Source organism: Chaetura pelagica, unplaced genomic scaffold (genome assembly GCF_000747805.2).
Source record: "Chaetura pelagica isolate M959 unplaced genomic scaffold, ChaPel_1.0 scaffold516, whole genome shotgun sequence".
Lineage (NCBI taxonomy): Eukaryota > Metazoa > Chordata > Aves > Apodiformes > Apodidae > Chaetura > Chaetura pelagica.
Window position 1 is genome coordinate 316,234 of NW_009953654.1, and position 13,833 is coordinate 330,066.

The following is a 13,833-nucleotide window of genomic DNA, read 5'->3' on the forward strand; positions in this document are numbered from 1 at the left end:
AAACACCACCACAAAGGAGTCAGTTACTGAGCACTCTGGTCTGTGCCATGCCCCATGTTCTGTGCCTCCACACGCCTCCTCCAGCTCCAGCCAGGCTCTGACTTCATTGCTTCTCCTCCTATTCACTCACCCAGGGTTGCACAGAGATTATGAAAAAGCTTGGGAAGGGGTAATTTCAGCCAAGCAGGAGATGTTTCTAAATGTTCAATTCCAAGACTGCTTGATTTCCACTGGTTTTTCTTTGGAAGCTGCTCCCCCAGCCAACTCACCTGGGAGGCCGTGATCCCGGCTCCGCTGCATGTTGAGGGCAGGCAAATCAAACCCAATCCTTTCCACTTGCTCAAACATCCGATCCCGGAGCTCATCCACCACCATTTGCTGCTGTGTCATCAGCTTGGCCTGATTAGCCATTAGGCTCCTGAGATGGGGGTCGATACCACCTGCAATGGTCACACAGGCAGGTGTGAGCAGCTCAGGATGGGAAACGTGTGTGGAAGGGAGGCCGGGGTGCTGAGCGCAGCTCACGCTGCATCATAAGATTCTACTACAGGAGAATCAGTTTTCCTGCACTTCAAGCATTAAGGAGAAAATACTTTGAGTAATGTTCTTAAGAGACTACAGCAATGAAGGAACCTTCATAATGAGATGGACTGCACTTGACTGCAGAGCACAGCTCTGTGGGGAAAACCTCTGGCTGGCAGTCAAGGTTATTTAATACATTTAATGCAAACTGCTTTTAAGTTGGGCTGAAGCAGGAGCTCATCCAGAGAGGGCAGAATCACAGAATGTCAGACAGGTTTGGGTAGGAAAGGACCTCAAAGACCATCCAGCCCAACCCCCCTGCATGGGCAGGGACACCTCCCACCAGCCCAGGTTGCTCCAAGCCCCATCCAACCTGCCCTTCAACACTGCCAGGGATGGGGCAGCCACAGCTTCTCTGGGCAGCCTGGACCATCCTCAGCATAGAACATTCCTTTTCATGTTCAACTGATCCCCACCCTCATTCAGATTAATCATACAGTCATGGCTTTGGATTGGAAAGAACCTTAAAAATCATCCAGTTCCACCCCCCCCCTGCATGGGCAGGGACACCTCCCACCAGCCCAAGTTGCTCCAAGCCCCATCCAACCTGCCCTTCAACACTTCCAGAGAGGGGGCATCTACAACCTCCCTGGGCAAACTGTTCCAGCATCTCACCACCCTCACAGGAAAGAACTTTTTCCTAATGTCCAACCTGAATCTTCCCTCTTTGAGCTTCAAAATTTTCCCCCTTGTCCTCTCACTACACACCTGTGTAAGAAAAGGCTGGATGAAAAAAACTTACACCTCAGAGGGACAAGAAAGACTTTACCTTCTGTCAGGATCCTCCAGACAGCAAAGAAAGTGCTTCTGAGTGGAATTGGGGGACCTCTGGGCTTGTAATTTTCATTTAGGCGCTCAACAGCTGGGGGGACTGAAGCATGAGCAAACCGAAAAGCCAGGGTGAAGACGTTGGATATTCGGGGATCCACAAACTCGTTGTAGCCCCGGTAGGGAGGAATGTATCTCCGGAAACTTGCTCCCAACAGAAGAGGCAGGTAGTCCCTGTAGGTTATAATCTAGGGGGAAAGAAGGAAAGTACAAATCATTCACTGCTTGGCCACCAGGTTCTCCAGAAGCAAAGTTCTTTTTGCTGTCTCAGGCTACAGGAGCTGTCCCACTGGGCTTCTTTGATAGGGTTTATGCAAGAGATTTTGCAAGCACAGAGAGAGACTCCCAAGGTCCCATGTTTCATTCACCTCATTGGACCTTTACCCAGCTGCTCTGATAGTCTGGTGAGGATCCCTTCTGACACTGATGAGTGACATTTTTGTTTCTTCATCTCTGTGGCCTTTGTTCAAAGCCTCTTCTTCACTTGACCACTGTACCATGCAGCTCCAGGCACTGCAGGACACTGCCTGGGCTCCTGATTTCTCCAGCCATGCATGGTGGAAGCTCTGCACCCTCTAGCAGTGATGAGATTTGCAGGAACATGCAAAGTGGACATAACTGCTTCAGCAACATCAGGCACTGCTCATGCCTGACCCACACTCATCCTTTGCCCATGCACCAGGATCCTGTGCCTGTTGGTGCTGAGGACTTGGCACTCGGGTGCCTCCCTACCTCAACAGCTTGGCAGGTCAGAGTCTGCCAAATCCTCCCAGACATTCCCTCGTCCTACGGGCAGAAGCCATTCCCAGCAGCCAGGTAGAAATGCATTTCCTCCTCCCTCTCATCCTACATGCTTCAGGCGTCAGAAAAAGTCAGCACTGATAGCACCAATGATACCACCACCCACGAGCAGCTGTGCTGGCAGAACTTTTCGACCCTGGTCTCATGTCTCTTTGGGATAACTGAGGAGGTTGCACAATACAATTTTAAAAATTCAAATTCTTTGTCACTAGGTGGAAACGTCTTAATGGTGTGAAAATTGCAAGAAGATGAAACCATTGATCTAAAGATGATGATGGACACAATGCTTTTAGTGCAAGTGTTTCAGTCTCCCCACCTTGCCTTACCCAATGTAACTCTTCAACAATCTATAACACTTAAGTTGACAGTTTTTAAAACTTCAACCTTTTGATATTCCTGCTTTTCTGTTTGCATGTTTTTTTCTTGAACCAGCTCAGCAGACAGGTTTCCATGTTGCTATGACCAAGCACTGCCTTTGGAAATCCCATGATCTCTCAGAGAAGCCAGCCTTTGCTGTTGGCTGTGAAACCACATCTGGTTTTGAAGTTGGTCTTGCTTCAAACCAGAGGATAAACAAGACACATTGAGAGGTCCCTTCCAAGCACAGAAGTATTTCTGTTACCCTCTGGTCTCATTCAGAGTGAAGTCTGTGATGCAGCACAGTCTCAAGGGGCGCTTTGCCCCAGAGGGGTTAGGACAGAGCAATGCCATGGCTGGTTGCCCCCACAAGCACATTGAGCTTCTTGAGAGGAGGAAGCTCACAACCCAGAGGAATTTTGATCCAAATCTCCAGTACCATTTTTATCCTGTATCCTGGTTAGAAAAACTCTTCCTTCGACTTTTCTGTCCCCATGTTTCTCAAATAAAAATGTGCAGTGAAAAAGCTCTCAGGTGATTTGGAAATTCAACAGTAGAGGGACATCAAAGCTTCAGGGGGACCTCTCTGTGATTTCAAGGATCCCTGAGTGATTTTGCTTTGGGTAAAAGGGGCTGGTGGAAAGAAGTTGGTCATTTGCATCCCAAAATGCTGCACCCTCGGGACACCCCATGCTAACAGAAGGAGAGAATTCAGAAGAGCTGGGACATACAACATGGTGGCTGGTACCTGGATCATGGCACCTAGGATCTTCCGTGCCTCCTGGTAGAGCTGCTCTCCCTTCCAGTTGGGATTCAGCCTCTTCAGACTCCTGGCCAGGCGGTTGTGCTCCCGCACGAAGAGCGTGTGCATGCAGGCCAGCTCCAGCATCTCGCTCGCTCGAGTGTCACCTAGGAGTGTCACAGGTGAGCAGATGTGCCCTGTCAGCCACATCCTGTGCTTGGCTGCTTCCCACCAGAAGGAGACAAATGTCACTTTGGGAAGAAGACACGGAGGAATTTTCAGATGTCTCAATATATGCATGGTGAAGAAGATGGTGAGAAACACACAGGAGAAGGAAAACAGGGTCTGGGCCCCCAGTAGATGAGAAGCTGGACATAAGCTGGACATGTGTGCTGGCAGCCCAGAAACCAACCATGTCCTGGGCTGGACCACCAGCAGTGTGACAAGCAGGGTGAGGAAGTGGATTATCTCCCATCTGCTCTGCTCTGCTGAGAGCCCCCTGCAGGACTGGGGCCAGTTCTGGGGTCTCCAGCACAAGAAGGACATGGAGCTCTTGGCCACAGAGATGATCCAAGGGCTGGAGCACCTCTACTATGGAGACAGGCTGGGAGAGTCAGAGCTGTTCAGCCTGGAGAAGAGAAGGCTCCAGGGAGACCTTATTGTGGCCTTTCAATACTTCAAGGGAGCCTATTAGAATGATGGGGACAGACTTCTCAGCAGGGCCTGTAGTAACAGGATGAGGGGGTGATGGTTTTAAACTGAAAGAGGGGAGATTTAGACTAGATATTGGGAAGAAATGTTTTACCCTGAGGGTGGTGAGACCCTGGCCCAGGTTGCCTGGGGAGGTGGTAGATGCCCCATCCCTGGAAACATTCCAGGTCAAGTTGGATGGGGCTGTGAACAACCTGATCTAGTTGAGGATGTCCCTGCTCACTGCAGGGGGTTGGGCTAGATGGCCTTTAAATGTCCTTGCACCCCAAACCAGCCTGTGATCCTATGACTCTATAGAAGCCACATTTCTGCTGAGGCAGCAAAAGCCAACATGCCCTCATGGTTATGCTCAGCCTCAGAGAGATGGAGAAGGTCTTTTTTCTAAAGGGATAGGAGCATTAACTTATGAAGTTAAACACAAGTAGGTGTTCTCCAGGCTCCCCTATGAGAGAGACAGTGTCTCGGCTCAAGAGAGGAATGAAAATGGGCAGAGGGAAGTCAGGATGGCAAGGGAACTTGAAAGTCCAACAGCATCCTTGAATCCAGCTGAAACTGTGGCCAGACCAAGATGAGAGTCACAGTCAAGCTCCTTGGCTAGTAAAAGGAAAAGCAAAATTAGTCACAACTGGAAAGAATAAATGACAAACAGCATCACCATGAAGTGTGAAATCCTTCTTCAGACATCTAGGGCAGGAAGCCCAAGAGCATGCAGGTGATGAGAGCACAAAGAGGCACTCAGAGAAGAGGAAATCTGTTGTATTTAGTCCCCCAGTAAATAGAGGGATTTGCTCTTGCATTCAGAACAGAGCCCTTTTCATCTCCTCTCAAAGGCTGGCTGGGACAACCCGCGGCAGAAGAGACAAAAGCAGCACTGTGTGGTTTCCTCCAGCAGAATGCACCAACCCGGGGCTCCCAGCAGAGCTCCAGGAGGGAATCACTGACCTCTGTTGGGCAACTGCCCACGTGGAAGTTCCCCAGTTCTCAGGGGCTGGAAAAGCCACAAATAAGAGATGGAATCTTCAAAAGGAGCTTCTGATCACTGATCCAAACTGATCACTGAAGCCACTGATGGATCTGTGTCCAGCTCTAGAACAGATACTGGAGCTGCAGAGGCCTGGGAGCCCACCTGGGAAGCATCCATATGCCTTCCCCTTCTGCTCCTTACTGAGCATCTGCCTTTGACCACAAGTCCTGCATGGGACTGGGGAAGCAGCTGAAGACATGGAACAACAGCTGGGACAGAAGGAGAGGTATAAGAGGCTGGAGGACACATAAAACACCAAAAGCTTATAGGGAGGGGGCTGGAGGGTAGAGCACTCCCACTGGTCCCACCCGCAGGGACCATGGGGATGTTGTTGAGTGGAGCTTGGGTCAGATATGTAGGAAGCCAATGGACCAGAAATCAGCTCCACATCTGATGAGATCTGTTATACCCTCAAGCTTTCTCTGGCAGTACCATGAGCAGCCCAGTGTGGCCAAAGCCAGGAGGAGTTAGCCAGGAGCTCCTGCTCACCAAAAGAAAAGGACCAGGGAGTGACACAATAATTCACATGATGTATCAGGAACATTCCTCTCTGGGGTCCTGCAGGCTTGTGGAAACACCCTGGTCCTCACCAGCAGGGGCTGGGAAGAAGGGAGCAACGTTTAGAGCTCCAGGAGGTCAGTTATCTTGTCTCTGTGTCCTGGGGACAGGACAAGACAGCAAATGGCAGCAGATGGAAAGGCTGTGATGGCTTTGCAGTGTTTTGGCTTTAGGAGGCTGTGCCCATGACAAAAGGAGTTATCTGGGGTTGGAAAAGTGGTCAAGAACATGACAAAGGATAAACAGAGCAGGAGGCTGATGGACTGAAGGCCTGTGTGAAGGTTACTGTGCTGCCAGTGCCTCCTCAGCCTTCTCAGTGCTGCAGACATATCTTAAAAGGTCACCTGGGCTTGTGGTGAGCCTCATCCTGAGTCTGTCTTGGATCTAATCTCCTCTCATACTGCAGCAGATGCCCTGAGGTGCAGCAGGACAGGTGAATGTTTTGTGGAGGTGTCCCAGCACCAACACACCTGTACCCATCCTGCTGGAAGAGAGACAACCCCCAAATGACAAGTATGGACAAGCTGTTCCCTTCAGGCCAGTTTGCTACTGCTGCATTTGCTCAGCTCCATCCTGGCACTAGCTCCCAGGTCACCTCCAGCAGCCCTATGTGCCTCCTGGGCCTCACACCAGAGATGCTAAGCACAGACAGGACAGCTTCACTCCAGGAACACAGAAACAAGAAGAATAATTTGGAGATGGCAAAGAACCTGTCTTCTACCTAGCACAGCCTGTCTCAGTCTTTCATGATGCTTTGCTATGCTCCATATTCTACTTAATTTAGAGAAACAAACAATTAAGATGTGAAGTGGAGCTGGTGGAATTGTTCTCTCTGGATTTCAGGGTTAGGGTGCCAGCACCCAACTTACCTGCAAGAAAACAAGGAATCTGACGTCCCCTGCTGGCTTTGAGACAGGGCTCCTTCCTCATTGGGCCGAAGGGCATGTATTCCCTCCCTTCATCAGTGAAGTTCTGGTTAACAGCCAGCAAGCCCAGCTGGCTGGTCAGGTTCCTCAGCCTGCTGGCCCTGGGCTCCTCGCTGCCGTACCAGACGCTGCCGTCCTTGATCTGCTCCCGGGTGGCCCTGCCTCTGGTGCAGGCAGGAGCTGAGCGGAAGAAAGGAAGGCAATCTCTGGTGTCCTTAATCCGTGGGTCATTGGGTGGGATCTGCCAGGAGGTGGAAGAGTAATTCAGCACAAGTTCTGGGCTGCAGGAAGTGCACCGTGGTGCTGCAGCCATAGGACGAGCCAAGCAGGAGCCATTTCAAAGACAGTCACCATGATGTTGAGCATGGAGATCAGTCATAAGCCCCAGAGCTGAAGGGTCAGATTGAGAGCTGAGCTCCTATTTTAGGATAAATAGCAGGAGAATCTGGAGATTCCTGAATCTCCATAAAGTCCTATGGATGCCTAAACTTTTTCCCCTCAATACAGACCCATAGAATGGTTTGGGTTGGAAGAGACCTTAAAGATCATCCAGTTCCAACCCCTCTGCCCTGGGCAGACACCTCCCACCTGAGGGCTTGGAGCAACCTGTGGGACACACTCCCACAGGCTTGGAGCAACTTGATCTAGTGGGAGGTGTCCATGTCCATGCAAGGGGGTTGGAACTAGGTGACCTTTAACGTCCCTTCCAACCCAAACCATTCCATGATTTTATGATTCTATGATATGACTTCTTCCCCAAAAGAGCTGTCAGGCCCTGGTCCATGCTGCTCAGAGCAGTAGTGAAGTCTCCATCACTGTAGGGGTTTAAAAGCCATGTAGATGTGGTGCTGAGGAACATGGGTTAGTGGTGGCCTTGGCAGGGCTGGGGTAATGGTTGGACGTGAAGATCTTAAAGTTTTTTCCAACCAAAACAATTGTATGATTTTAGGGCTTATTGTAATCCAGACATCACCCATCCAAAGCAAAGCTGTGTCCTTGAGGGAGATGGAGAAATAGTTGGAAATGGGGCAGGACGGGCCGTGACTGTGCCTGACATCTGGAGACAGCCCCTGGGATCCAGCAGTCTGACCCCCTTGACCTGTTCTGAGAGGATGTCTCTCCATGGCCAAGGACCAGGAGAGCCACCAACATCTCCTGATTGGAAGGTAGATACACCCTCCCTCTCTTCCCTGCAAGAAGGCTGGCTGTACCTTGATGGGAAAGCAAGGTGGCTTCTTGGCACAGCTGGTGTCACAGTCCTCCTCGCCTTTGAAGGTGACTATGGCTGGAGTCTCTGGGCTGAAATCCAGATCGTGGTCAATAAACTGGCCCCATTGCATGAACATGAGTGATCTCTGCTGGTCCATCCTCATCTGACTGGTGGGGAAGTGGACGATCTCGTTGGACACTTGTCGAACCTGCAGGGGATGAAGGCAGAACATGTGGGTTAGGAAATGGTTTGTAGTAATGGGTGCATCAGCTCATAAAGTCACCAGCAAAAACCCCCAAGGCATTCCTTGTCCTCCTCAGAAAACCATCACGTGTCTGTCCACCTTGGAAGGTGTTGCTGAGTGTCCCTTTTGCTGAGCACCTCAGTGCTCTGGCTCTAGCCAGGTTTCTGAGCCTCTAGGCCAAGAGCATCTCTTGATGGCCACACACATCCTCATGGACCCTCACACAGATTTTCTAGCTGAATATTTTTTATTCTGGGGAGTCACTTGTTCATTTTAGACTCCGGCCTGTTGTTTCTCAGGAGACAACCAGCTCCCACAAACCAAATTAAAAAAAAGGTAAGTCAGGTTGGCACACTGAATTTAAAAGAATAGAGATTCCTGCTTTATGCCACACTTCTGCAAAAATCAGATTGACTTTCCTTTGCTTTTCCTGAAAGGCTGAGAGTTAGAAAGCATTTCTCTTAGATCACCTGGAGGTTCTCACATACAACCTGAAGCTGGTTAATTTAACTTCCTCCTTCTGATGGTGGTGGGCATGGACCTGTCACCTGTCCAAGCACTGGCAATTCCCTAAAATGGGAATTCAGATGGCTGTTACAGGCATTACCAGTGGAAAGGGGAATCCGTTGACACACTTTTCTTCTGTCCACCCGTGGGGAAGTGACTCCCCATCCTCATACTCTGCTGGCAACCACCTGGCCAGGGCTCTGTTGGAAGATCCTAGTGATGGGTTTCTCCTGTTAGAGTGAAAGGAAGAACAGGAAACTCAGTGTCATTGGCATCATGGGAGGATGTAGCAGGATGCTCCAGCTCAGGGGGCCTGCCTCAGTTTCCCCTTGTGATTCAGTTGCTCTCTGTCTCACAGATTGACAGCCCCTTGGCCTGGAGTGGAAAGATTCCCACGGAAAAGGCCTGAACTGTTAACAAGCTTGAAAGTACAAAGAGAGGCCAAGCTGATGCTCCTAACACCAGCTGCTCTTCTGTGTTGAAGAACACAGAACCCAGCCTGGCTGTGTCTGGGCCCAAACGGAGACAAAACAAGAACAAACAGATAAACAGAAGAGTTTGCTTGGTGAAAAAAAAGTGCCTTCTTGGATGTTTCCACTGTTTTCTTCTGTTCTCCAATGAGAGGAGAGGTGTGGCTAAGTAGTGAAATGACAGCAGCCAGTGACTTGATTCTATACAAGCCTGGGCCTATCTTGGATCAGGGAGACTCCTGAACACTTTCCCAGGAGGTTGCTGGAGCTTCTCCCTTCAGCAGGGACATCTGCTTGAGAGGTCACTCCTCAAGAGGGTAAGAGAAAGGGACACTGGGCTGTGGCCAGATAAAGAACAAGAGAGATCAACACCCTAGATACATCTTCATCAACTGGTTTGAAATATTCAGAAATCTTTCACTGTTAAGTCCTAGAACTTAAGACCTTAAGATCCTTTTAGATAATTGCAATTATTGTATTATCATCTTGCCTAGGGGTTATTCTAATCATTCTTTTAGATCTAGTATAAGACCTACTAATAAGCAAGTCACTAGCATTTAAATTGTTAACCTTTGCCAACTATTAGTTGTGTATTTTATTGATTGCCAAGAGACCTTCCTGTGTCAGTACTTTAACATCCTGCTTTGCTGAACCAATATCCCAACACTCACATAATCTGGTTTGTGCCTTTTTGGTTCAATTTTTAAGACTCTGGTGCTGTTTGCAATAAATCTTTTTTTGTGCATATCCATCTCACCTGCTAATGTGCCCCATTTGGGACACAAGGTCATGGACGTAGGATGGAACCCACAGAGGGAGCTCCCTACCATGGCCAGGGAGCTGCTGAGTTTGTTTGGGGCTGTCAATAAGCCTCAGAATTTATAATAACAACAATAATAACATACACTAAGCCTCAGCTCCTCACAGGCAACCAGGCAGGTTGCTGGTGACTTCTTGTGTCACCTACACCTCAGACCATGGGTAAAAAACAAAGGTGAAGGCTCAACATGAGGGAAAAGGGGGAGAGACTTGTGCCTGTTCACTCAATGGCATCACCAATGATCTTGAACTGAAGTGGGGTGATTTGGATTGTGAGAGCTACTGTGCTGTAATTGCATAAAGTGATCATTATAGCTTGATTAGATTGTTAAAACCTTAATTAGGCTAATAATAAATTGAATTTTGGAGTGCATGTATAAGATGAGTTCTCTGGCTGCCTTGTCATATGCTGCCTAGGGCCAAGCAATGGAGGGACACAGAGGCCAGGGCACTGCAGAGCCCACCTTCTTCTGGGCTTCACGTGTGATTGTACAATCATAGAATGGTTTGGGTTGGAAGGTACCTTAGAGCTCTGCTAGATCCAACCCTCTGCATGGGCAGGGACACCTCCCACCAGCCCAGGTTGCTCCAAGCCCCATCCAACCTGCCCTTCAACACTGCCAGGGATGCCACAGCTCCTCTGGGCAATCTCTTCCAGTGTCTCACTGCCCTCACAGCAAATAATTTCTCCTTAATATATGATTTCAGTTTAAAACCATCCCCACTCATTCTATCACTACATGCCCCTGTAAAAGTCCCTTGTGATGGACCTGTCCTTTTTCCAGAGCCCAGATCTCTCCCCTGAATGAAGTCAATGCTGCCTGAAAATGGAAGGAGACAGGTGGCTCTCCCCCTGTTTCTTCTACAGATACTTGGAGGTTAAGGTATCCCTGAGGCAGAGCTGCCTGAACTCCTTCCTCTGCCCCAGGTGCTCCCAGGAGATGCTCTGCCTACCAGGTAACAGGGGAGGGATGGAGAACCCTCCTATACTGTCCCTTTTAAAACACCCCAGTGTTTAGCACAGCTTTCCTGGTCCCCACATTACAGCCATGTCCCTACATCTGTCCAGCTGTGGGCCAGGCAGGAGCTGATCTCTCTCAGCCCATGTGCCCAGATTTCCTACTACACACAACGGGGGGACAAGGAGATAGCAAAATCATGCCCTGGTATGGGTTTGGGTCAGGAAGCCCTTTGAGACCCTGCAAAAGGCCAAAACCAGACAAAGCCTAGGAGAAAGAAGAAGGAGGCAGCCCGAGGACAGAGACATTGGGCTGGATTGAGGCCCCAGCACATTCTTCCTATTCGCATTTTGCTCAAAGAGCACGGACAGCAGTGAGAGCCCTGCCAGCAAGACTCATTTAAAGCTCCACACATCTAGGGAACAACACCCTGGGGAGTGGAACTCAAAAGAGGGCACCCTACATGGATCATCCCTGGGGATGAGGGTCTAGTTCTACTGCTGGAGGACCTGTCCCCCCCCCTGCTGCTGACACAGCCCCCTCACCTGTTGTTGCACTCGCCGGTGATGGTTCGATAACGTTGAGAAGCGTCGCAATTTATTCTCTTGTCCTGCTGGTCACATCCACTTGCCTTGTAAATCATCCCCAGCTGAGATGGTGTCAGCAAGTCTGGGAGGTACCAACAGAGAACAAACATGCAGGAACATACCAGCTCTGCTGGGTGTGCTGGGCCTCCCAGACCCAGGAAAAGGTTTTTTCCTCCTTGTACCCTTGAAATGGTTTCTTACCCCAGCATCATCTGTGAGACCACACAGTCCTGCCATTTAAGATCTTCCTGCTCAAAGACATGCTCTCTAGAGCAGCAGTTTGGGTTTTAGTTTTTTGCTTGTTTGTTTGGGGTTGTTTTGTTTTGTTTTGTTTTGTTTCAAAAGCATGAAACCCAACAAATTTGTGGTCCAGTCTTATTTGTATTTACATGTTAGGCCTGTGAGGCAGTGAAATTATTTTCTACTGCTAGCAATGCTTTTCCTTCCTCTCCTCTCCCTTTCTATCCCCACTGCTAACAGAATAATTTAATAGAATCACGAAATGTTTTGGGTTGGTTGGGACCCTAAAGATCACCCAGTCCCAACCCCCTGCATGGGCAGGGACACCTCCCACCAGCCCAGGCTGCTCCAAGCCCCATCCAACCTGCCCTTCAACACTGCCAGGGATGGGGCAGCCACAGCTTCCCTGGACAGCCTGGGCCAGGGTCTCACCACCCTCACACTAAAGAATTTATCCTAATGTCTAATCTGAATCTCCACTTTACAGGTTGAAACCATCACCCCTTGTCCCATCACTCCCTGCCCTTGTCAGAAGTCCCTCCCCAGCTTTCCTGTACCCATTTCAGGGACTGGGAGCAGCCAGAAGCTGACAGTCACCATCACAGTATGGTACAAGGTTTTTTTCCCCTCTGAAGCAGCCACCAGTGCATCTCTCTGCTCACAGCTGCCTGGAGAAGAAGCCATCGGGTGGCTGGGCAGCACAGGGAACCTCTGGCTTCACACTGTCACCAACCAGAGTTCCCCTTGCCTGGGAGACTAGTCAGTTCAACCAGCAAAGCCTTCTTGGCTCCTGCTGTGAGCACACCATGTCCAGTGTTCCTTGGAGGTTCCCTAGTCACTGCTGCCACCAGGAGATGGGTCACAGAATGGCTGCAGAGCCCATTGCTGCCTCCTGGGCAGAGGCATCAGAGGTGGCACCCAGCTGGAGTGGTGCTGGAGCATCTCTCCTGGATGGGGAGGAGTCCAGGGCAGGCAGCCCTGGTTCCCTCTTCCTGCACTCCCCAGGCTGGAGCAGTGCTGGAGCAGCCCACGACGTGTGTCCTGGCCTACCAGTGCAATGCTGGGGATCCCCATGAGGTCACTTTTATAAGGCAGGAGCCCTCCAAGTGCCTCCCTCAGCTGCTTCTCTCACAGCCCCTCGTTTGCCTTCAGCTCTCAGCAAACTGACCTCGTCAGGAGGCCAGGACTGCCACCCCATGGACAACACCCTCTTTCCACACACAGGCTGAAATGTCCCTTCACGTTGCTCCCTTCTCATTCTCAATTTGAGCCTTTCTCACAGCATCCCTTTGCCCATGCAGAGCCATGGCAGTGACTTGGACCATTGCCAGCTCAAGTCCAGCAGAAGAACCTCTCACCTTGGGGCTGAGCTGTTGTGTCACATCCTCTGTGTCTGCTCACTCCTGGCTCAAGCCAAAGAGCATTACCTAGCAAAGCCTCACCAGTTTGGACCCATTAACCACTGTACTGCAGGAAGAACCAGGGATGTGCACAGAACACGTCCATCAACTGATAACCCCCCAAATCATCTTCTAAGATGGAAAGAGAGCACAGAAAAATATCTCAGCTTTGCCTCAACTCAGTCATGTGGGAGGGATTTGAGCTGTGGCCCCTCACCAGAGGTGGATGAATCCCCATCCCTGGAGGTGTTTAGGGGATGTATAGATGTGGTGCCTGGGAACATGGTTTAAGCACTGGACTTGGTAGAGTTGGGTTAATGGTTGGTAGACTAAGGTTATGGTTGGACTTGATGATCTTTTCCAACCAGAATGATGCTGTGACTTTGTGCTTCAAACCCCTTTCATTCCCTCCTTCCAAGCCCCACAAAAGCCACAATGACCAAGCCCTGTATCTTCTTCCTCCACTTGCTGCCAGCAAAGTGAGATCCCTACCTGTGACATTGAAGTCCCTCCTCACAACCCATTGCAGCTTCTCCTTAAGGAGCCCCAGGGTGGTTTCCATATAATCTGCAGCTCGAACAGCAGCCCGAGTCCCTCCCAGAGGCTGTTTGAAATATCTCAGAAGCTCTGCTGGGGTCAAAGCATCATTCTGAAGATACTCCTTTATGCTGCAAGGCAGAACAAAACAAGATTGGCAGGTGTGAAATGGGGCAAAGCTGCAAGTACTGCAGGTTTCACACCTAAAAAAAACTGCCTGTGGGCACCACAGCTCCCCTGGCACAAGGAGCCTGCAAAACAGGGATACAAAGGGCAGGCAGGGCAGGCAGTGTGTGTCAGCCCAGCCCAGCCCAGCCCACCCCACCCCGCC

General features: G+C 50.1%; 1 protein-coding gene across 1 annotated transcript in view; it reads right to left on the bottom strand.

Moving 5' to 3' along the window:
* MPO (myeloperoxidase) overlaps positions 1-13,833 on the bottom strand; it is a 28,031-nt gene that overhangs the window by 11,360 nt on the left and 2,838 nt on the right. The window contains 8 exon segments of the mRNA XM_010000217.1: positions 270-440; positions 1,352-1,598; positions 3,317-3,477; positions 6,473-6,770; positions 7,741-7,947; positions 8,591-8,720; positions 11,284-11,407; positions 13,458-13,633. Coding sequence (XP_009998519.1) covers positions 270-440; positions 1,352-1,598; positions 3,317-3,477; positions 6,473-6,770; positions 7,741-7,947; positions 8,591-8,720; positions 11,284-11,407; positions 13,458-13,633 — 1,514 coding nt within the window.